A 15,115-nucleotide genomic window follows, 5' to 3' on the forward strand; every position below is an offset into this window, starting at 1 on the left:
GTGTCCGGCAGACGGCACGGGTGAAATTTCAAGCTGAAACTGATGCCTTTTTTATGCGTACTCTTCACGCTTTGCAGGAAGATGAACAAACATGCCAGCTGCCAGCGAATACCGATAGCTCTCCACTGGTGAGGAGATCGCAATTTTAGAGAAAACCGGGGGCAACTCTGTCTGTTTGAATGGAGGATATATTAATGCTTAGACCGACGATCCCCCCCCCGCCACAACATACACACGGGTGACGACGGCTGGTACATGATGCCACCGGATGGAGTTCGTAGCTGCTGTTGCTCTGCTGCTGCGGCAGCAACCTCTGAAACGATCTTTTTACGCGTAGAAAGCTACCACATATAACGTCAGCACAGCGCCACAAGCGCCATCTTTGGTGCAGCAAACAGGAGAGAGAGGAAACACAATGTGCAGCAGTGATGGACACGACGCCCCGTTGCAAGCTTGGCGCATAGGATATGATTTTCGATTATTGCACTAGCTTCCAAACACTCTCTTTCTATCTCACTCTCTCTCAACTCTCTATCTCTCTCTTTCTCTCGACATACACTTATACTGACAACATCCTAAGCCACCTACAGACATACAACACACGACGCTCCAATATTTCTTCATTATTACCCACAAAGTATAGGCTGACAGCCACGCGTCACACCACCTAGTAGTAGTAGTAGTAGCAGTAGTAGCAGCAGTAGTAGTAATAATAATAGTAGGGTAGCTAGAGAGTCAGCTGACTAAGGCCGATATAATAGTGTGTACAGCAAAAGCGGTTCATCCAATCAGTAGTCCCCCTCTTCCTCAATTGGTTTCTCGATGAAAACATTCGTTTTTGCGCGTGGTGAAGGCATGGAACAGGTTGTCATGGAATTGTTCGGGAGAAAAATAGTAACTTACTAAGGAGGAGGTCTGTGTGCGACCGGATGCTTGTTGTACACAACACTAAGGATCCCGCTCTGTCGCCTTGTCACTATTTTTACGGTGCTCGTTAGGTTTGCCCTTGCATTTATTTTCAATTTAAATTGAATTTAAATGGTTGCATTTTTACTGTTACTACAAATGCTACTACTTCACCCCACCCTTCCAAAAGCGCACACACACACTGAGTTCTAATAAGCTAAGCGTTTACTTGTCGAACTTCAATTAGAATTTGGCTATTCGGTCGAATTAGAATTCGGCTATTCGGTTGATGGCTAATAGGAATGCAAATGTGCAGAATATAAAGCTCTATATTCGATGGACTATTTAAACAAATCACAACACTGGTTTCCTTAGCCGAGCATCACCTCCGCCATCATCATCTACGCTCTTTTCTATGCACTGATGTTATTTAAAAGATCTTCGTTTTGGTGGTTCCATGGCTAGAGCGTCACTCTCTTTTGCGGTGAAGGAGAAAGGCACTGTTATTCAAATCATCTTTCCAGTCTCTGTTGTTTTTGGTGTAAGACAGCATGTTCGGGAAACGATTTTGGCACTGGAATTGCTAGTGTTTTCCTTCCGATGTGCGATCGGTTCAATCAAGCCCACAATGTCATTCACTCAGACTAATCTAAACTATCTATCAGTCTCTATCATACTCTACGTTCTCTTACATCGATTGTCTTTAGCTCCCGTGTCTGTGTGTTGCCACGGCCATATCAGAATCAGACGGGCAAAGGCAACGGTGAAGAAAAAGGGATAAAAACAAGTCTTCTATTGGACGCCACAATCTAACTGCGATTATTAAACGTACTCACAACTAAAACCCACAGACATCATAGTGCTGGTAATCTCATAATAACTTCATACACCATAATTACCCCCCTCCGCCCGCAAACATCTAATGAGAGAAGAGTGAATGAAAGATACGCCGCAAAAAGGGAAGAGAATGGGAATTAGGACGGTACAAGAAACAAACTAAAATTAAAGCGAGTTGTGCGAGTGGGTGTGAGTGCGTGTATCTGATGAACTGAACAGAAAGAGGGTATCATTACTCAACCTCCTCCGCCAACCAACCTACGTTTAAAGCAAAACATTCCTCAGCAACAACAACAAAAAAAGGCGCAAAAACGTACAACATTGTATAATCTCGATTTCTTACCCGGGATCTCTGCATAATTAGTAAGGCACGCTCTCACTGTAATTAAGGATGGCGTCGTAGTCGATGGCTGCAGGGAAAAGGATCTTTGGAGAAAGACAGACACACACACACACAAAACAAAAATTAGTCAAGCATCGAATCGCACGAATCGCATCCACCTCTACCCGGCACCTATACTGGAACATACGAAATAATCATTCACGCCATTTAAACATTCAGCGTACCATCTCTTAGCGCACCAACAAAACGATCAATGTAAACTATCACACACACACGCGCGCACGCGCACACACACAGAGACACGCATAATAACGAAGGCTCATTTATCATTACTGCTGGCGCATACAAGAAGATAAGGGGATTGAATCTTTCCATTTTGCGCGATCGCGGTGAAGCTGAGAGAATTGGGTGTGCGGGCACTTCGTCACCACCACAGATCGTCAAATCATAGAAAAATCAGCTGAGGTAGAAAGAGAGAGAGAGAGAAAGAGAAAGAGCATAAGAAATTTAGACCATTCCTTTTGTACTCTGGTGTAGTATGTGTGTGTGTGCATGTGTGTACAGTCTCCTAACCCATCTCCCATCCCCATCCTATTGGAATGGAAAGGAACTGGAAGGAAGTTTACAGTTCTAGGTGTAGATCCTGTTGGATTACACTCCACGCGGGACAAACAGAAGCAAAACAAAACAACATATGTATGGCACTCCGATATATATATATACAAGGCACGAAACGTAGAGCATCTACTACAAATCTCCATTTTACTTCCTCGCTCGAAACTAGTACGAAAATTGAAAACAAACAAAAAAACGAACAAGAAACAAGGGGCAGCATGAGGGTGGATGGTTGAAGACATAGAAACAACACTATACCTAGCTCAAATATAATATAAATATAGGCATACATAATAGCGACAGGCAAAAGTAATGGAATATTTGGAACATGTACTAAATACTATCATGTAAAACACGGCGGCGCGGACGGGGACGGATAAGCAAACAAAAATAGGATAAATCTAGTAGCTCACTATACAAAAAATTCATCCCACGGGGAAAGACAGAGCCAGCCAGCCAGCAAGACAGACGGACAACAGTCAAAGGGGTGGCGTTTATACAGCAAATAACACCGTTACAAAACGTTACACGCGTAATGATAACATAGATTCACAGACACACTCACACAACAAACAATTGTGTAGCTTTCGGTTGGTGCTTTTTTCGTTTGGTGATTGGTTTATTGTTTTTCTTTAATTTAAACCATTAAAATCATGCCTCGTGCGCTCTCATTAAAAATGCTCTCACCGAACATGGCACAAGGGGAGAGCAAACACATTGTGAGGAGGGTGAGTAGTAGCGATGAGGGGTAGAGGAGTAGTAGGAAGATTAGATCAAGTAAGCAAAAAACAAAAACAAAAACAAAAAGAACAGAAAAGACATGATGCAAATGGAAATGAAATTTCTTCGAACGATTTCTCTTCGCTCCTTCAATTCAAAACGAATCTGAATGTAGAATATATAATGATAAAAAACACACATAATTAACACACACACACACAAAAGAAGAAACTCCTCATAAAAAACGAATTGTCGAAAGGATAGGCGAATGAAAAATGAAGCAAAAAACTCCAATACATAACATGGGTAACAGGAAACGGAAGGAATCTTAAGCTCGTCTCGTGCGCATATGTGAAACCACAATACCCACAATGCTGTGAAAACTAATATTGACTAGAGCAGGCGCATAACGCTGCTGCTGAGAATTAAATACAACTGCACGCACCCAACATACAGACATACAGAGTGACCGGAGGAAAAAAAAAGCGGCAAAAAGAAAGGTCCGTCGGTGGGGTAGAACAAATGTTAGATTAGGAGTAATTATTATACAAATACCCAGGCAGCGCAGCAACCGGACTTAAACGGTTACGACGAAACTCTTGCGCTCAAATCCCACGTGTGTTTGTGTGTGGTACACGTGGTGGACCACGTGGTGTGCAAAATGCAAACCCCGTATCTGCCCAGCACGGTCGTAGTAGGCAGGGCAGCAGCACATCCCTACCCTTCCCTGCTGGAAGTATGACTTTTGGAGTGCAAGACAGGCTAGAGGAGGAGGGGTGGGGGGGGGGGGTTCGGACGGAGTAACATACCTTAAAGATTACACGATTTTACGGTCAATTTTATCATATAAAAAATATACACGGGAGAACAAAAACAAAAAAACAAAACGCAGCTACAAAACTACACACCCGCCACTAACACTAGCGCGCCGCGCTCTTGTTGGTTTTTGGGAGGGGAGAAAGGAAGTTCGCTTCCACCAGCCGCGTGCGTGCGTGCGTGCGTGGCCGTTCTGAACGGGTGTGAATAATCGAACGTTTGTGGTGGTGGTGGAACCATTGATATGCCATACAGGAGGAAGTGTTAACGGAAATGAAACCATACGTGTGCGGCGGCATTTATCTAGAAGAGTATCCGCCGGATGTGTACGATCTGACATTTACTAGGGAGCTTCAGTTTTCATTTACCGTGTTTCGCAATATTCATAAAATCACAATCTCCCCCACCATGTTTTCTTCTTTACGTTTCAAATCATATCTCGTAACATCTTGCACACACACACACACCCACACAAATCGTGCGGTTTTGCGGTTGTTTTGGAAAAGTTTCACTGGTTGATGCGCAAGAAGCGGCGCACCCTGTGTGTATGCGCAATCGGGGGTGCAAGGGTAAGCGCGCATGTAGCGCGCACGCGGGTATGGCGTATAGTAAGAGTAGGCGCAGACGAGAGAAACACGCGGGTTGCAAGGAATATTACACTAAACCGCTCGAGAGCAGAGGAAAGTGGCTAAAAGTATTGAGAGCGGAAGTAGCAGGAACTGTTAAAAAGACAGCCCCGTAAGAGGCGTGCATGTGTTTGTGGAAAAGATTGTGCAGGGCTTATACCCTACTAATTAGTAAGCTAATCTGGGATGTAAAATGATGCACCTCGGCCACAGACACACATTAATTCAGGGTACATGGGTAGGGTAGGGGGTGCGGATGGAAATAGCATTGAACGGAACCGAACGCAACCCACGGTGGTGTAGTAGCTGAATTATTGCAATTCCATCTAAATACTTAATGATTATCTCAATCGTTCAACGGTGATGTGTGTTGTGTGGTGCGGAGAAGGATTGCGAAGAAGGGGTTCATCGTCATGAAGGAGCAGCTTTGGTTTTGTACTACTGATTTGAACACTATTTTACACTAGTTTCTTCCGTTTAGTAAGCTAGAGAGCTTAGCAGAGTAACGAATGATGATGCATACACACGTGTACCGGTAATTGTGAAATTGTTTATTTTATTTTATTGCGCTGTATTTTCTGATTTAGATAATATAATATATATAATATACACACACAATTATACATATAATTTAATGCGATATTTCGTTGAGTTTAAAGGTGGACTCGGTTGGAAATTAGCTGGAAGGATATTAAAAAAATGTGGGGGTAAAGAAAAAGCATGGAGCCTCTCCCCTCATCATCATCATTCAGCCCAAATCCCGTGAGCCTATGGGTGGCAATGGTCGACAGCGGAGGTTGATGTGTTGTGTTAGGCGGGAAGACATTCGAATTAAGACGAGGGAAAAGAAGGGGTATAACCATACATTATGTCCGTTTTTGCGCTAGGCTGAAAAAGAGAGAACGAGCGAGAGAGAAGTAAAACACACCTCCTGCTGCAGTAAAATTGCAAGTAAAAGCAACAGCAACAACAACAACAACAACAACAACAACAAACAAGGTATATTTTAAACCATGAGTAAGCATAAAAAGGAAAATGAGTTTTTTTTTGAAAATGCAATAAAAATAAATTATTGATATTCAAATAAAATGTACAGGCGTAATGTCGTGTTGCGTTTTGTGAGGGAAAGAAACGATTGAAACGCGCATACTAAATAAAGCCAAACGGTTCGATAAATGTTCCAATGTCAATGTCGATATTTTGATTGTTTCATAAAAGCGTACACACTTTTTTGTACTCCTAAAATGATTATCAAAAGTTGAGCACCAGCTGTATTTTTATGGCGCTAAAATAGACTCGATGAAACTAAACAATAAATCGATGAAACAAAATCAGTATGGCACCATCGATTGACAATGACAGTACCTGTCCAATTGGCAAAACTTCAACATTGACAGCAGATGGTTTGGAAAATAGAAAAAAAAAACCGCACACAAAACACTGCCACAAGCGGATATGTGTTACTCCAGAAGGAAGTACACATTCTACCGGTAAAAGAGACATAAAATGCTGCGACGATGAAAATATGGTAAGCATCCACTGCTAAAATCCTGTTGGAAAAGTGATCGTACATTAACACACAACTTGCAACCCGTTTGCAGCATGGCGTCGGACTTCTTTTACCCGAACATGGGTGGAGTGGAGGAGCACATCTTCAACCTGTCGCAGTGTTTGCTGGCCCGCGGCCACAACGTAATCGTCATCACGCACTCGTACGGCGACCGGAAGGGCATCCGGTACATGACGAACGGGCTGAAGGTGTACTACGTCCCGATCAAGGTGTTCTACAATCAGGTCGTGCTGCCCACCATGATCTGCAACATTCCACTGCTGCGGTACATACTGCTCCGGGAGCAGATTGACATCGTGCACGGCCACTCGGCGTTCAGTACGCTGGCGCACGAAACCATGAACGTGGCCCAGCTGCTCGGCTTGAGGGTAAGTGAAGCACATATTTCGTTGCTCATCCAGTACTAAGACAGGGCCTTTTCTTTCTGTTTGCAGTCAGTGTTTACGGATCACAGTTTGTTCGGGTTTGCCGACCTGTCGGCGGTGGTTACGAACAAGTTTTTGGAAATTTCGCTCGCCAACTGTAACCACTGCGTATGCGTGTCCCACACGGGTAGGTCGACCGTGGGAAGAGTCCCTATTGTCGTGTGATTATTTGATAATATTCCTTTTGCAGGTAAAGAAAACACGGTCCTCCGGGCGAAGGTGCACCAGGACAAGGTGTCGGTGATACCGAACGCGGTCGATACGGCTTACTTTACACCGAATCCCTGCCGACGACCGAACGACGATGAAACAAGTACGGATAGCTCAAGATGAAGCTTCTTTATCGACCTTTAATTGTCCTTTTTGCTCCACCGCAGTCAACATCGTGGTCGTCTCGCGGCTGGTGTACCGGAAAGGCGTCGACCTGCTGGCGGGCATACTGCCAAAGCTGAAACACCTGCCGCACGTGCACTTCATCATCGGTGGCGACGGGCCGAAGCGTGCCCTGCTGGAGGAAATACGCGAACGCAACAACATGCAGGACCGGGTGGTAATGCTCGGCGCGCTGGAGCACGCGAAGGTGCGCGACGTGCTGGTGCAGGGCCACATTTTCCTCAACACCTCGCTCACGGAAGCATACTGCATGGCGATCGTGGAGGCGGCCGCCTGCGGTCTGCAGGTCGTTTCGACCAAGGTGGGCGGCATTCCCGAGGTCCTTCCGGCCAGCCTTATCATCCTCACCGAACCGACCGTCGATTCGGTGTACCGGGGGTTGCGCGAGGCTATAAGGCGCGAGATGGAGAAGAAGCAAATCACCAGCGCCCGGTACGCGAACGGTTCGATCGATGCGCTTGCCCCGACACCGTCCGAAACGTCGTACGCCGGGCTGTGCGCCTTCGAGCGCAACCAGATCGTCGCCAACCTGTACAACTGGAACAACGTGACCGAGCGGACGGAAAAGGTGTACCGAACGGCGCTCCGGGAAGCGCCCGCCACGCTCGAGTCGATGATGAAAAAGTAAGCGCACTGTTATCTAACGCCATATCAACTTTCTTCATCATCTCATTCCTTTTCCCCTCCTATTTGCAGCGTGCTGAAAAGTGGCGTGTGGCCCTTCGTGCTAGTTATTGCCCTGTGCCATCTTATACTGCGCTTTCTCGACTGGTTTGTGCCGCGTAAGCACATCGACCTGTGCCATTCCGAGAATCCGTTCCTCAGCCCGGACTGCAAGCGCCACCAGCGACGGTCGTCGGATGATAATGCGGCCCTCATCACGGCGGTACGGCGGAAAAGGGAAAAATTTTCCTGACGGCAAGCGGCCCTTTGCTCGGTGGACGAATGAGCTGCTGCCGCAAAGGGCTGCATCCAATTGCGTTTTACGCGCACAACTCCCTTGTGGCACTGCGGGAACTTCTGAGTATTTGATAAGACTCCGTTTCGTCTTCGTTGTTTGCGTCTGCAATCTTGTTTTAAGATGCTTTTTTGTGTGTGTGCTTGTATACTGCTAGCCAATTCGATGAGACTATTTTTGGTGTAATATTAGATGGGAAATATACATCAATTATTGATTATAAGTAAGAGTAAACATGTGCTGGATGGATTTAGCGTACTGATAACCGTTATAATTTAAACAACCCGAAAATCGATGAAAAGCATTTTTACGTTTGTCGACTTGGCGAGTCGACAAAAGGCCGTTTATCCAATATGGCGCCCGGCGATGAGCTAACCTGTAGCAGGACGGCGTATTTGGCTTGGTCGCGGATTTGACAGCAGTTGTCAAAATAGCCCATAAAAGATGTCCGAAACGAAGTAAGTGTGAACAAATTCTCGTGGAAAAAATCGACTTTTTCACCAATTTTCCGCACCCTTGGGCAATGAAAAATACGTTAAATACTTTCCACTGGCTTTGAAGCACTCGGTGGTGATGAGTTTTGCTCGTTCTGTGTGCGTAAAGTGGGTGTAAGAAGGCCTGCAAAGTAAGGGCTCTCCCCTACCACCACAGCCACCCTGTTTGTACATGTGTTCGTGGTGGTGGTGTTGGTGGTGTTAGGGGGCTCTCTCCCGGCGGCAGGATGCGTTTGCTTATTTCGGCAATAATTGATAGACGCCAAGAACCTTCGACCTCTCTTGGGCCCCTGTGCGGGAAGGGAAAGTGTAGAAAGAACATCAAAGTGTAGCTTCTAATCCTTTTCACCGTTTCTTTCTCTTCCCTCCAAAGTGACGACTCGCTTACCTTCGATTTGGGCAACGACGATCCTGCCATTCTTAATGAGGACGAACTTTTGCTGTCCGACGACGGTAAGTTGGAAAATCGATTTTTTGGCTTTTCCCCCTTCAACTGTATCATTAAACGCATTTGCTCTTCCTTCTCCCCCTCGCAGAGAGTGGCATCAAACTCGACCAGCCGGATGAAGATTTCCTGCTGGAAGAGACGGACGACTGGGTACGCGATGAGTTGGTAGCGTCGAGAACTGTGGTGCAACCGAAAAGTGAAACCAGTGCGACAGTGCAAAGTGTGCCCCGTGACAGTGAAACGTCCGCACCACGTCCGCCGGTGCCCGTTGAACCGGCCGTAAGCCGGTGCGATGATGAGAGTGAACCAACAGAGGGAGCCGGCTGCCAGGCAGCTCCCGTGCCGGCACATCAAACGTTCCACGTCGATCCACCCATCGAACCGACCACCACTCGGAGCAGGGACGATACTGGCGACGAGGCGAATGTAGAGGATGTTGCTGCAACCGGTGCCGAAACAACGGCGCTGCCTACTACGACGGAGGATGAGGTCGCAGCGGAAAGCGCATTTGAAGAGCCGCAGCCGGATGTGCCGAATGTTGGTGCTAGCGTGTCGAAGGAATCGTTCGGGTCGGCGTCTTCTGGCGGGGGACAGGGGGTGGAGAGTGGCACGGTTTCCGGCTCGACGACGGTCGAGTACAGTACGTCCGCCCAGTCGCTTGCCGAAACGGTCAGCTCGGTCCCGATGTCATCGAGCGGTACGCACCGAACCGCCACCAGCGCGGAACAGTGCGACACGACCTCGTCCGAGGATGTGCTGTACCTGTACGCGAACAACCAGGAGCCGGACGGTTCGTACGATACGGACGAGACGAGCGAAAAGCGGGGCTGGAAGAACGAATCCAAGAACGAACCACGCCATCCGATGCACCAGCAGCAGCACCAGCACCAGCAGCAACAGCCCCATCCGCTCCTAGGCCACCATGGACCCGGCAACCGGCTCCAGCCCGGGTACGGCAAGCCGGGCATGAAGCACCCCCTACTACCACCCCAGCAGCAGCAGCAGCAGCAGCAGCACCCGGGCGGCATGATTGCGCCCAACATACTCGGACCGCACCGGCCAAACAATTTCGGCGCCATGCATCCGGGCGGCGGCGGTGGCCGCCCAATGGACTTCCGGCCCGGTGGCAACCGGCAGCGCTACCCGCTCCGGCCCGGCTTCGGACCGGAAATGATGGGCCAGTACCGTGGCATGGGACGGATGAACTTTCCGCCCGGGCCACCGCCGCCCGGCATGCACCATCCGGGCGTACTGATGCCAGGGGGTCCGGGCGGTCCAATGCCACCGATGCGCGGCTTCCCAGGGCGGGGCCATCCGTACGAAATGGGGCGACCGATGCCGCCGCGTCTCATCCGCCCGATGGGAGGTGCCAATGGGCCTCAAATGTATCGGAATGCTGGTCCGCCGAACGGGCCACAGGCAAAAGGACCGGCCATTGGGCAGCAGGGACCTTACGGACCGTCGCAACAGGGGCAAGGTGGTGGTGGTGGTAATGTGGTCCCGCAGCCGCAATCGCTCCTGTCCGGCACGTTCGATCCGATGACGGTTGGTGGAGGCGGTGGAGGAGGAGGAGGAGCAGGAGTAGGAGGAAGTGTTAGTGGCGGCATTGTGGGTGGTGCAAGTGGTAGCGTTGGTGCCGGGAGTGGGGCCACGATTCAGCAACCGTCACCCGTCGCCGCCGCCGCCCCAGTGCCCGGATTCCCGCAAAAGGTTCTCATCAATCCTAATTTTAAAGGTGGCGTGGAAGCGGTCAAGAGTGAGTATACGAAGACTTTTCTTGGTTTTGTACATTTCGCTATCACTGGGGCAGGCTTCTGTTTCGGCACTGTAGATGAGCCTCCACAAAACGAACTAAGAGGTTTAAGTTAATTGCGGTAGGATCCGGTTTTCCGTTTCAAACCGATCGAACGTAGTAGTTGTAGTAGGCGGTGGAATTTTAGTAGCGCATGTGATTTTGTACCTTGCAATTAGTGATTGGATCTCCCCTTGTGGTGTAGTGTGCAATTTAGGTGTGTTTTAAATTAAGTGTTAATTTAGTTGTAACAAAACATTGGAAAAGAGTGAAAACAAGCGCGTAACGAGTACGCAAGAAAACGAAGCAGAAAGACGAAACTCGATCCGATTGCTGTTACGTTATGTATTTCACACGTATTTTATGTTCGAACCATGCTTAAAACATTACCATTCATCCCTGTGTTAAGCGTTAGTGTTGTAAGCCTTAGCATTAAGTTGTTCTATTTAATTATTGTTGACGACGTTCGCCGCGGGCGGAAGTTGAACTGTCCATAAAAAAAAAAAAACGCTTCCGACTATCTAAATAGTTCTTTACGCTGTATACATAGCTATGCTTGGGATTACTTTCTCCGGAAACACTCTTTCCCTCCTATCATCCTGTCCTGTGGTTTCGTACGCGCCAAGTACACGCACTTTTGTTTTTGTTTTTTTGGCCAATTGAGCAAATAAATCGAAACATCGTTACGTAGTTGCACGGTTTGCTTTTTGGATCTAAAACTGGACGCGTTAGCTTACTTTAAAAAACACCCCATCTCTATCAACCGGTTCCGTTTTCGCACCGTTTGCAGATCAGCTCATGCGCGATGCGGCCCTCAGCTCGCAGCAGTTCGTGGCCGGCGTCGCCACCACCGCCCGGCAGGTCAGCGACGACGAACTGCTGCGCCAGCAGGAAGAGTTCATCAACAAAAACCGGATCGAGGTGGAGAAGCGCCGGCACGAGCGGTCCCCGTCGCGCGAACGTGACCGGGAGCGGGACCGCGAGCGCGACCGCGATCGAGCCCGATCGCGCGAACGGGAGCGATCGCGCGAGCGCGACCATCGCGAGCACCGTGAGCGGGACCGCGAACGCGAACCATTCCGTGGCCGGTCGCGCTCGCGGGACCGGGACATGCGGCCACGGTCGAGGGAGCGTGATCGCGAGCGTGACTATTCACCGCGCCGCCATCATCGCGCTGGCAGTAGGGATCGTGATTTGGGACGGCCGGGCCGGCGCAACTTTGGCAGGAGTCGGAATGCGAGCCGCGACCGTGACGACGACGGCCGGTTCCCGAAGCGGCGAAAGAGCAGCGATTATGGGGAGAACAACCGCGGACATTATGAGGTATGTGTTCGAGGTGGTTGAGGTGTATTTTTGTGACTCTTTTATTGAGGTTTTTGTTTTTCGGTTTCTAGCGCCATGACGATGACGAAGATCCCGAAACGAGGGCCTATCGGATGGAGATTGAAAAGCAGAAGGCGACCCGGGAGAAGATGCTCCGCGAGAAGGAGATGCGTCGCAAGCGGGCGGCAGAGGAGAAGCTAAAGTCGCGATCGAATGTAAGCGTTTGTGTGTGCTTGAAGTATTGTGATGTAGATTTTTTTTTTACATTGTTTCCTTCATCCCCTCACTCACGCAGGACCCGAAACCTCAGGAAAATACGCCACCACCCAAGCTGACGCCGTTGGTGGTGACGGAGAAGAAAATCATTACGCTAAAAAAGAAGCCGGAACAGGCGGCGGCGGCGTCCGATTCGACGCACGGCCGTCGCTCGCCGACCGAACGCTCCAACAGCCACGCTAAACCGGCGGCCGGCGATCAGCAGGAGCGCACGCGATCGCGCCACCCCGACAACGAGCCGCAGCCGAGCGACGGCATCAGCAGCGAGCTCAACTCGGAAGCGATCGAGCTGGATCTGCTGGAAGAGTTGCTGCTGCGCGAGCCAACGCCCGAACCGATGCCGTCGAAGCCGTCGCGCGTTACGACCAGCAGCGGCCAGGTGTCCACAACCAGCGGTACGGCGCATGTCACCACCTCATCGTCCGGTGGGGAAGGGGCAGCAGTAGGGTCGAAGGGTGGACGGGATCGTCACCCGACCACAACCAGTGGCAGCAGCGGTGGAACAGCAGCAGCAGCGACCGGAGGTAGTAGCAGCCGACGCATCGTGCTCATGAAGCCGACCGGCAGCGACAAGAGGGACGGAGGAGGCGGAGCGACAGCAGCTGGCAACAACAGCAACAGTAGCAGCAGCAGCAGCAGCAACCGGAAGGCGCGCATCTTCGACCGGCTGGACAGACGGATCGGTGTGAATGAGGCGGACAAGCGAAAAATCCAGAGGTTAGTTAAGGACAATTAATCGGTTTTCCAACGTCCCCGCTCTCCTTCACACAACACCATTTCTCCCCTCCGCTCCCGTGCCCTCTCTCACGGGAAGCAAAAACATTATTCTGCAGTCGATTATTGCGGACGCACCCAATGCCATGCTCCAGCTTCACGTGCATTAGTGTGTCCAAATTATACATATATATGTGTGTGTGCGTGCGTGCGCGTGTGTGTGAGAGAGAGAGAGAATTTGAACCCACGATTGGGGTGGATTGCTTGGCACGCGCTAGGGACTCGGCTAGATGGCGCCGGTTGTTCGCGTGCAGCTACAGTAGTGTATAGTGTACCTCTTGCGGGAAAGTGTGGAACCAACCTGATTTTGTTGTTAGGGGAATCGTTTTGTTTCCGAGTTTGCTTCAACTTTTCTTTTTTATTAATATTCTTAGTCATATTTTTAATGCTTACACACCACTGGAGATTATGTCAGTGGATCAAACCCATCTTTTATGGTACATATACACACGTTGTACGATCCAGTAACAACAAACAAACAAAAAGCACTCCCACACTTTACTACAGGGCAGGAGAAATTGGTAGACTGTTTTTTTAAACAATTAATATTATGTATTAAACTGTATCACGTAGTATACAAGTGCACGTTTCTTGCGCAAGGCAACAACGCGTTTTATAGCAACAACACAACCCGACATGATCATTACGCGCAAGCATTTCTGTCGCCGTCGTCGTCTTCGTCGTCCCGTTTTTCCCCACACTTATCATGTAAACGCTTATTTAACGAGGTCATTTTACTTACCTGGACTGTTTTGCCCGTTTTAGCAGAAACGGTGGCACCGCTGCGATTTTAATTTGTATTCACTTTTGTTCTGTTTTCGTCGTGTGTTTGTGCGTGTATTTCGAACAACAACTGCGCGGTGTAAAACGCTCTTAGAATAAGTGATGTGTAAAGATTTTTTCTGTTTTTTGTTTTTGGTTTCGATAGGTTAAATAGTTAAGCAAACAAACAAACCCCGATTGTCTAGATTGTTGTGTATGTTCGGTACGGTTACATAGGTGTGGCTACACGTGATCTGCCTTTCATTGTATTGATTGTATGCGATATGACACGTGGGGGCTTGATGACCACACACACACACATATATATATATATAGAAAGGGCTTGGCAAATAAGTGAAGCAATTAAAACATATTTTATTATTACAACAAATACATGGCCCTCTCGCAAAGGAACCCAAACAAACAAAAAACCCTTTGACCGTAAACTTTATTGCTAGAAGGCGGCAGTATAGGAGTGGAAGTAGTGAAGGCAAACAAAAAAAAAAACACGCAAGAACAACAAGAAAAGAAAAAAAGTAACACAATTTAATGATAAATGTTAAGAACACTAATACTAACACTGTAGCAAAACATGTAACGTCATCTTCTTCACACCGTTTTTTAGTCCCATTTGGTCCTTTCTCCTTTTGTCATCGTTCCTTCCTTTCATCCTTCTCCCTTATCTTCCACGTGTCCTTATAAAAAGTTGACCCTCCATTTTCCTCCCTTTTCCATTAAAAGTAATTGTAACTGTTGCAGTCTAGACATTGTCCTCTTCTCCTCTCCCCCCCCCCCCCCTCTTCCTAACCCACGCAGTGTAACGACACTACTTTAAGATTAACCAAATAAAATAAACGCATAAAAAAGGGCGCGCGCTGCTCACTACACGCGTGGTGTGTGCGTGTGTGTGTAGTACCCGCGCGCACACGATGAGAAAGCGCAGCCCCTTGCAATTCCAAGCAAAACAACCACAAAAACCAAAACACACCGAGCGTGTGCGTGAGCGTTTTATTCGAGTGTATGTGTGTGTGTGACGG

General features: G+C 48.6%; 3 protein-coding genes across 5 annotated transcripts in view; all 3 read left to right on the top strand.

The window, feature by feature from the left end:
- The window catches only part of LOC120899806 (catenin delta-2), a 43,298-nt gene extending 37,346 nt beyond the window's left edge, over positions 1-5,952 (top strand). For all 3 annotated transcript variants that reach the window (XM_040306031.1, XM_040306033.1, XM_040306032.1), the window contains exon 4: positions 78-5,952. In XM_040306031.1, the coding sequence (XP_040161965.1) occupies positions 78-85 (8 nt within the window). In that variant the 3' untranslated portion in view covers positions 86-5,952. The remainder of the gene's footprint in view (positions 1-77) is intronic.
- A 295-nt stretch (positions 5,953-6,247) lies between these two features.
- On the top strand, positions 6,248-8,432 carry LOC120900997 (phosphatidylinositol N-acetylglucosaminyltransferase subunit A). Its single transcript, XM_040308663.1, has 6 exons — positions 6,248-6,391; positions 6,465-6,801; positions 6,868-6,985; positions 7,049-7,171; positions 7,236-7,875; positions 7,948-8,432. The coding sequence occupies exons 1-6, from the start codon at positions 6,381-6,383 to the stop codon at positions 8,165-8,167; spliced, it is 1,449 nt and encodes a 482-aa protein (XP_040164597.1). The 5' UTR covers positions 6,248-6,380; the 3' UTR covers positions 8,168-8,432.
- Positions 8,433-8,602: 170 nt separating this feature from the next.
- LOC120900996 (death-inducer obliterator 1) lies at positions 8,603-14,569 on the top strand. The gene is made up of 6 exons (XM_040308661.1): positions 8,603-8,667; positions 9,077-9,156; positions 9,240-10,907; positions 11,734-12,266; positions 12,338-12,481; positions 12,562-14,569. The coding sequence occupies exons 1-6, from the start codon at positions 8,654-8,656 to the stop codon at positions 13,276-13,278; spliced, it is 3,156 nt and encodes a 1,051-aa protein (XP_040164595.1). The 5' UTR covers positions 8,603-8,653; the 3' UTR covers positions 13,279-14,569.
- The last annotated feature ends 546 nt before the right edge of the window (positions 14,570-15,115 follow it).

This window comes from Anopheles arabiensis, chromosome 3, assembly GCF_016920715.1.
Source record: "Anopheles arabiensis isolate DONGOLA chromosome 3, AaraD3, whole genome shotgun sequence".
NCBI classification, from domain to species: domain Eukaryota; kingdom Metazoa; phylum Arthropoda; class Insecta; order Diptera; family Culicidae; genus Anopheles; species Anopheles arabiensis.

Bases quoted from the DNA above. Each gene is read 5' to 3' on its own strand.
- LOC120900997 (XM_040308663.1), top strand. The intron at 6,802-6,867 runs GTAAGTGAAGCA...TTCTGTTTGCAG, and splicing joins CCCAGCTGCTCGGCTTGAGG to TCAGTGTTTACGGATCACAG. The intron at 6,986-7,048 runs GTAGGTCGACCG...TTCCTTTTGCAG, and splicing joins CGTATGCGTGTCCCACACGG to GTAAAGAAAACACGGTCCTC.
- LOC120900996 (XM_040308661.1), top strand. The intron at 10,908-11,733 runs GTGAGTATACGA...CACCGTTTGCAG, and splicing joins TGGCGTGGAAGCGGTCAAGA to ATCAGCTCATGCGCGATGCG. The intron at 12,267-12,337 runs GTATGTGTTCGA...TTCGGTTTCTAG, and splicing joins ACAACCGCGGACATTATGAG to CGCCATGACGATGACGAAGA.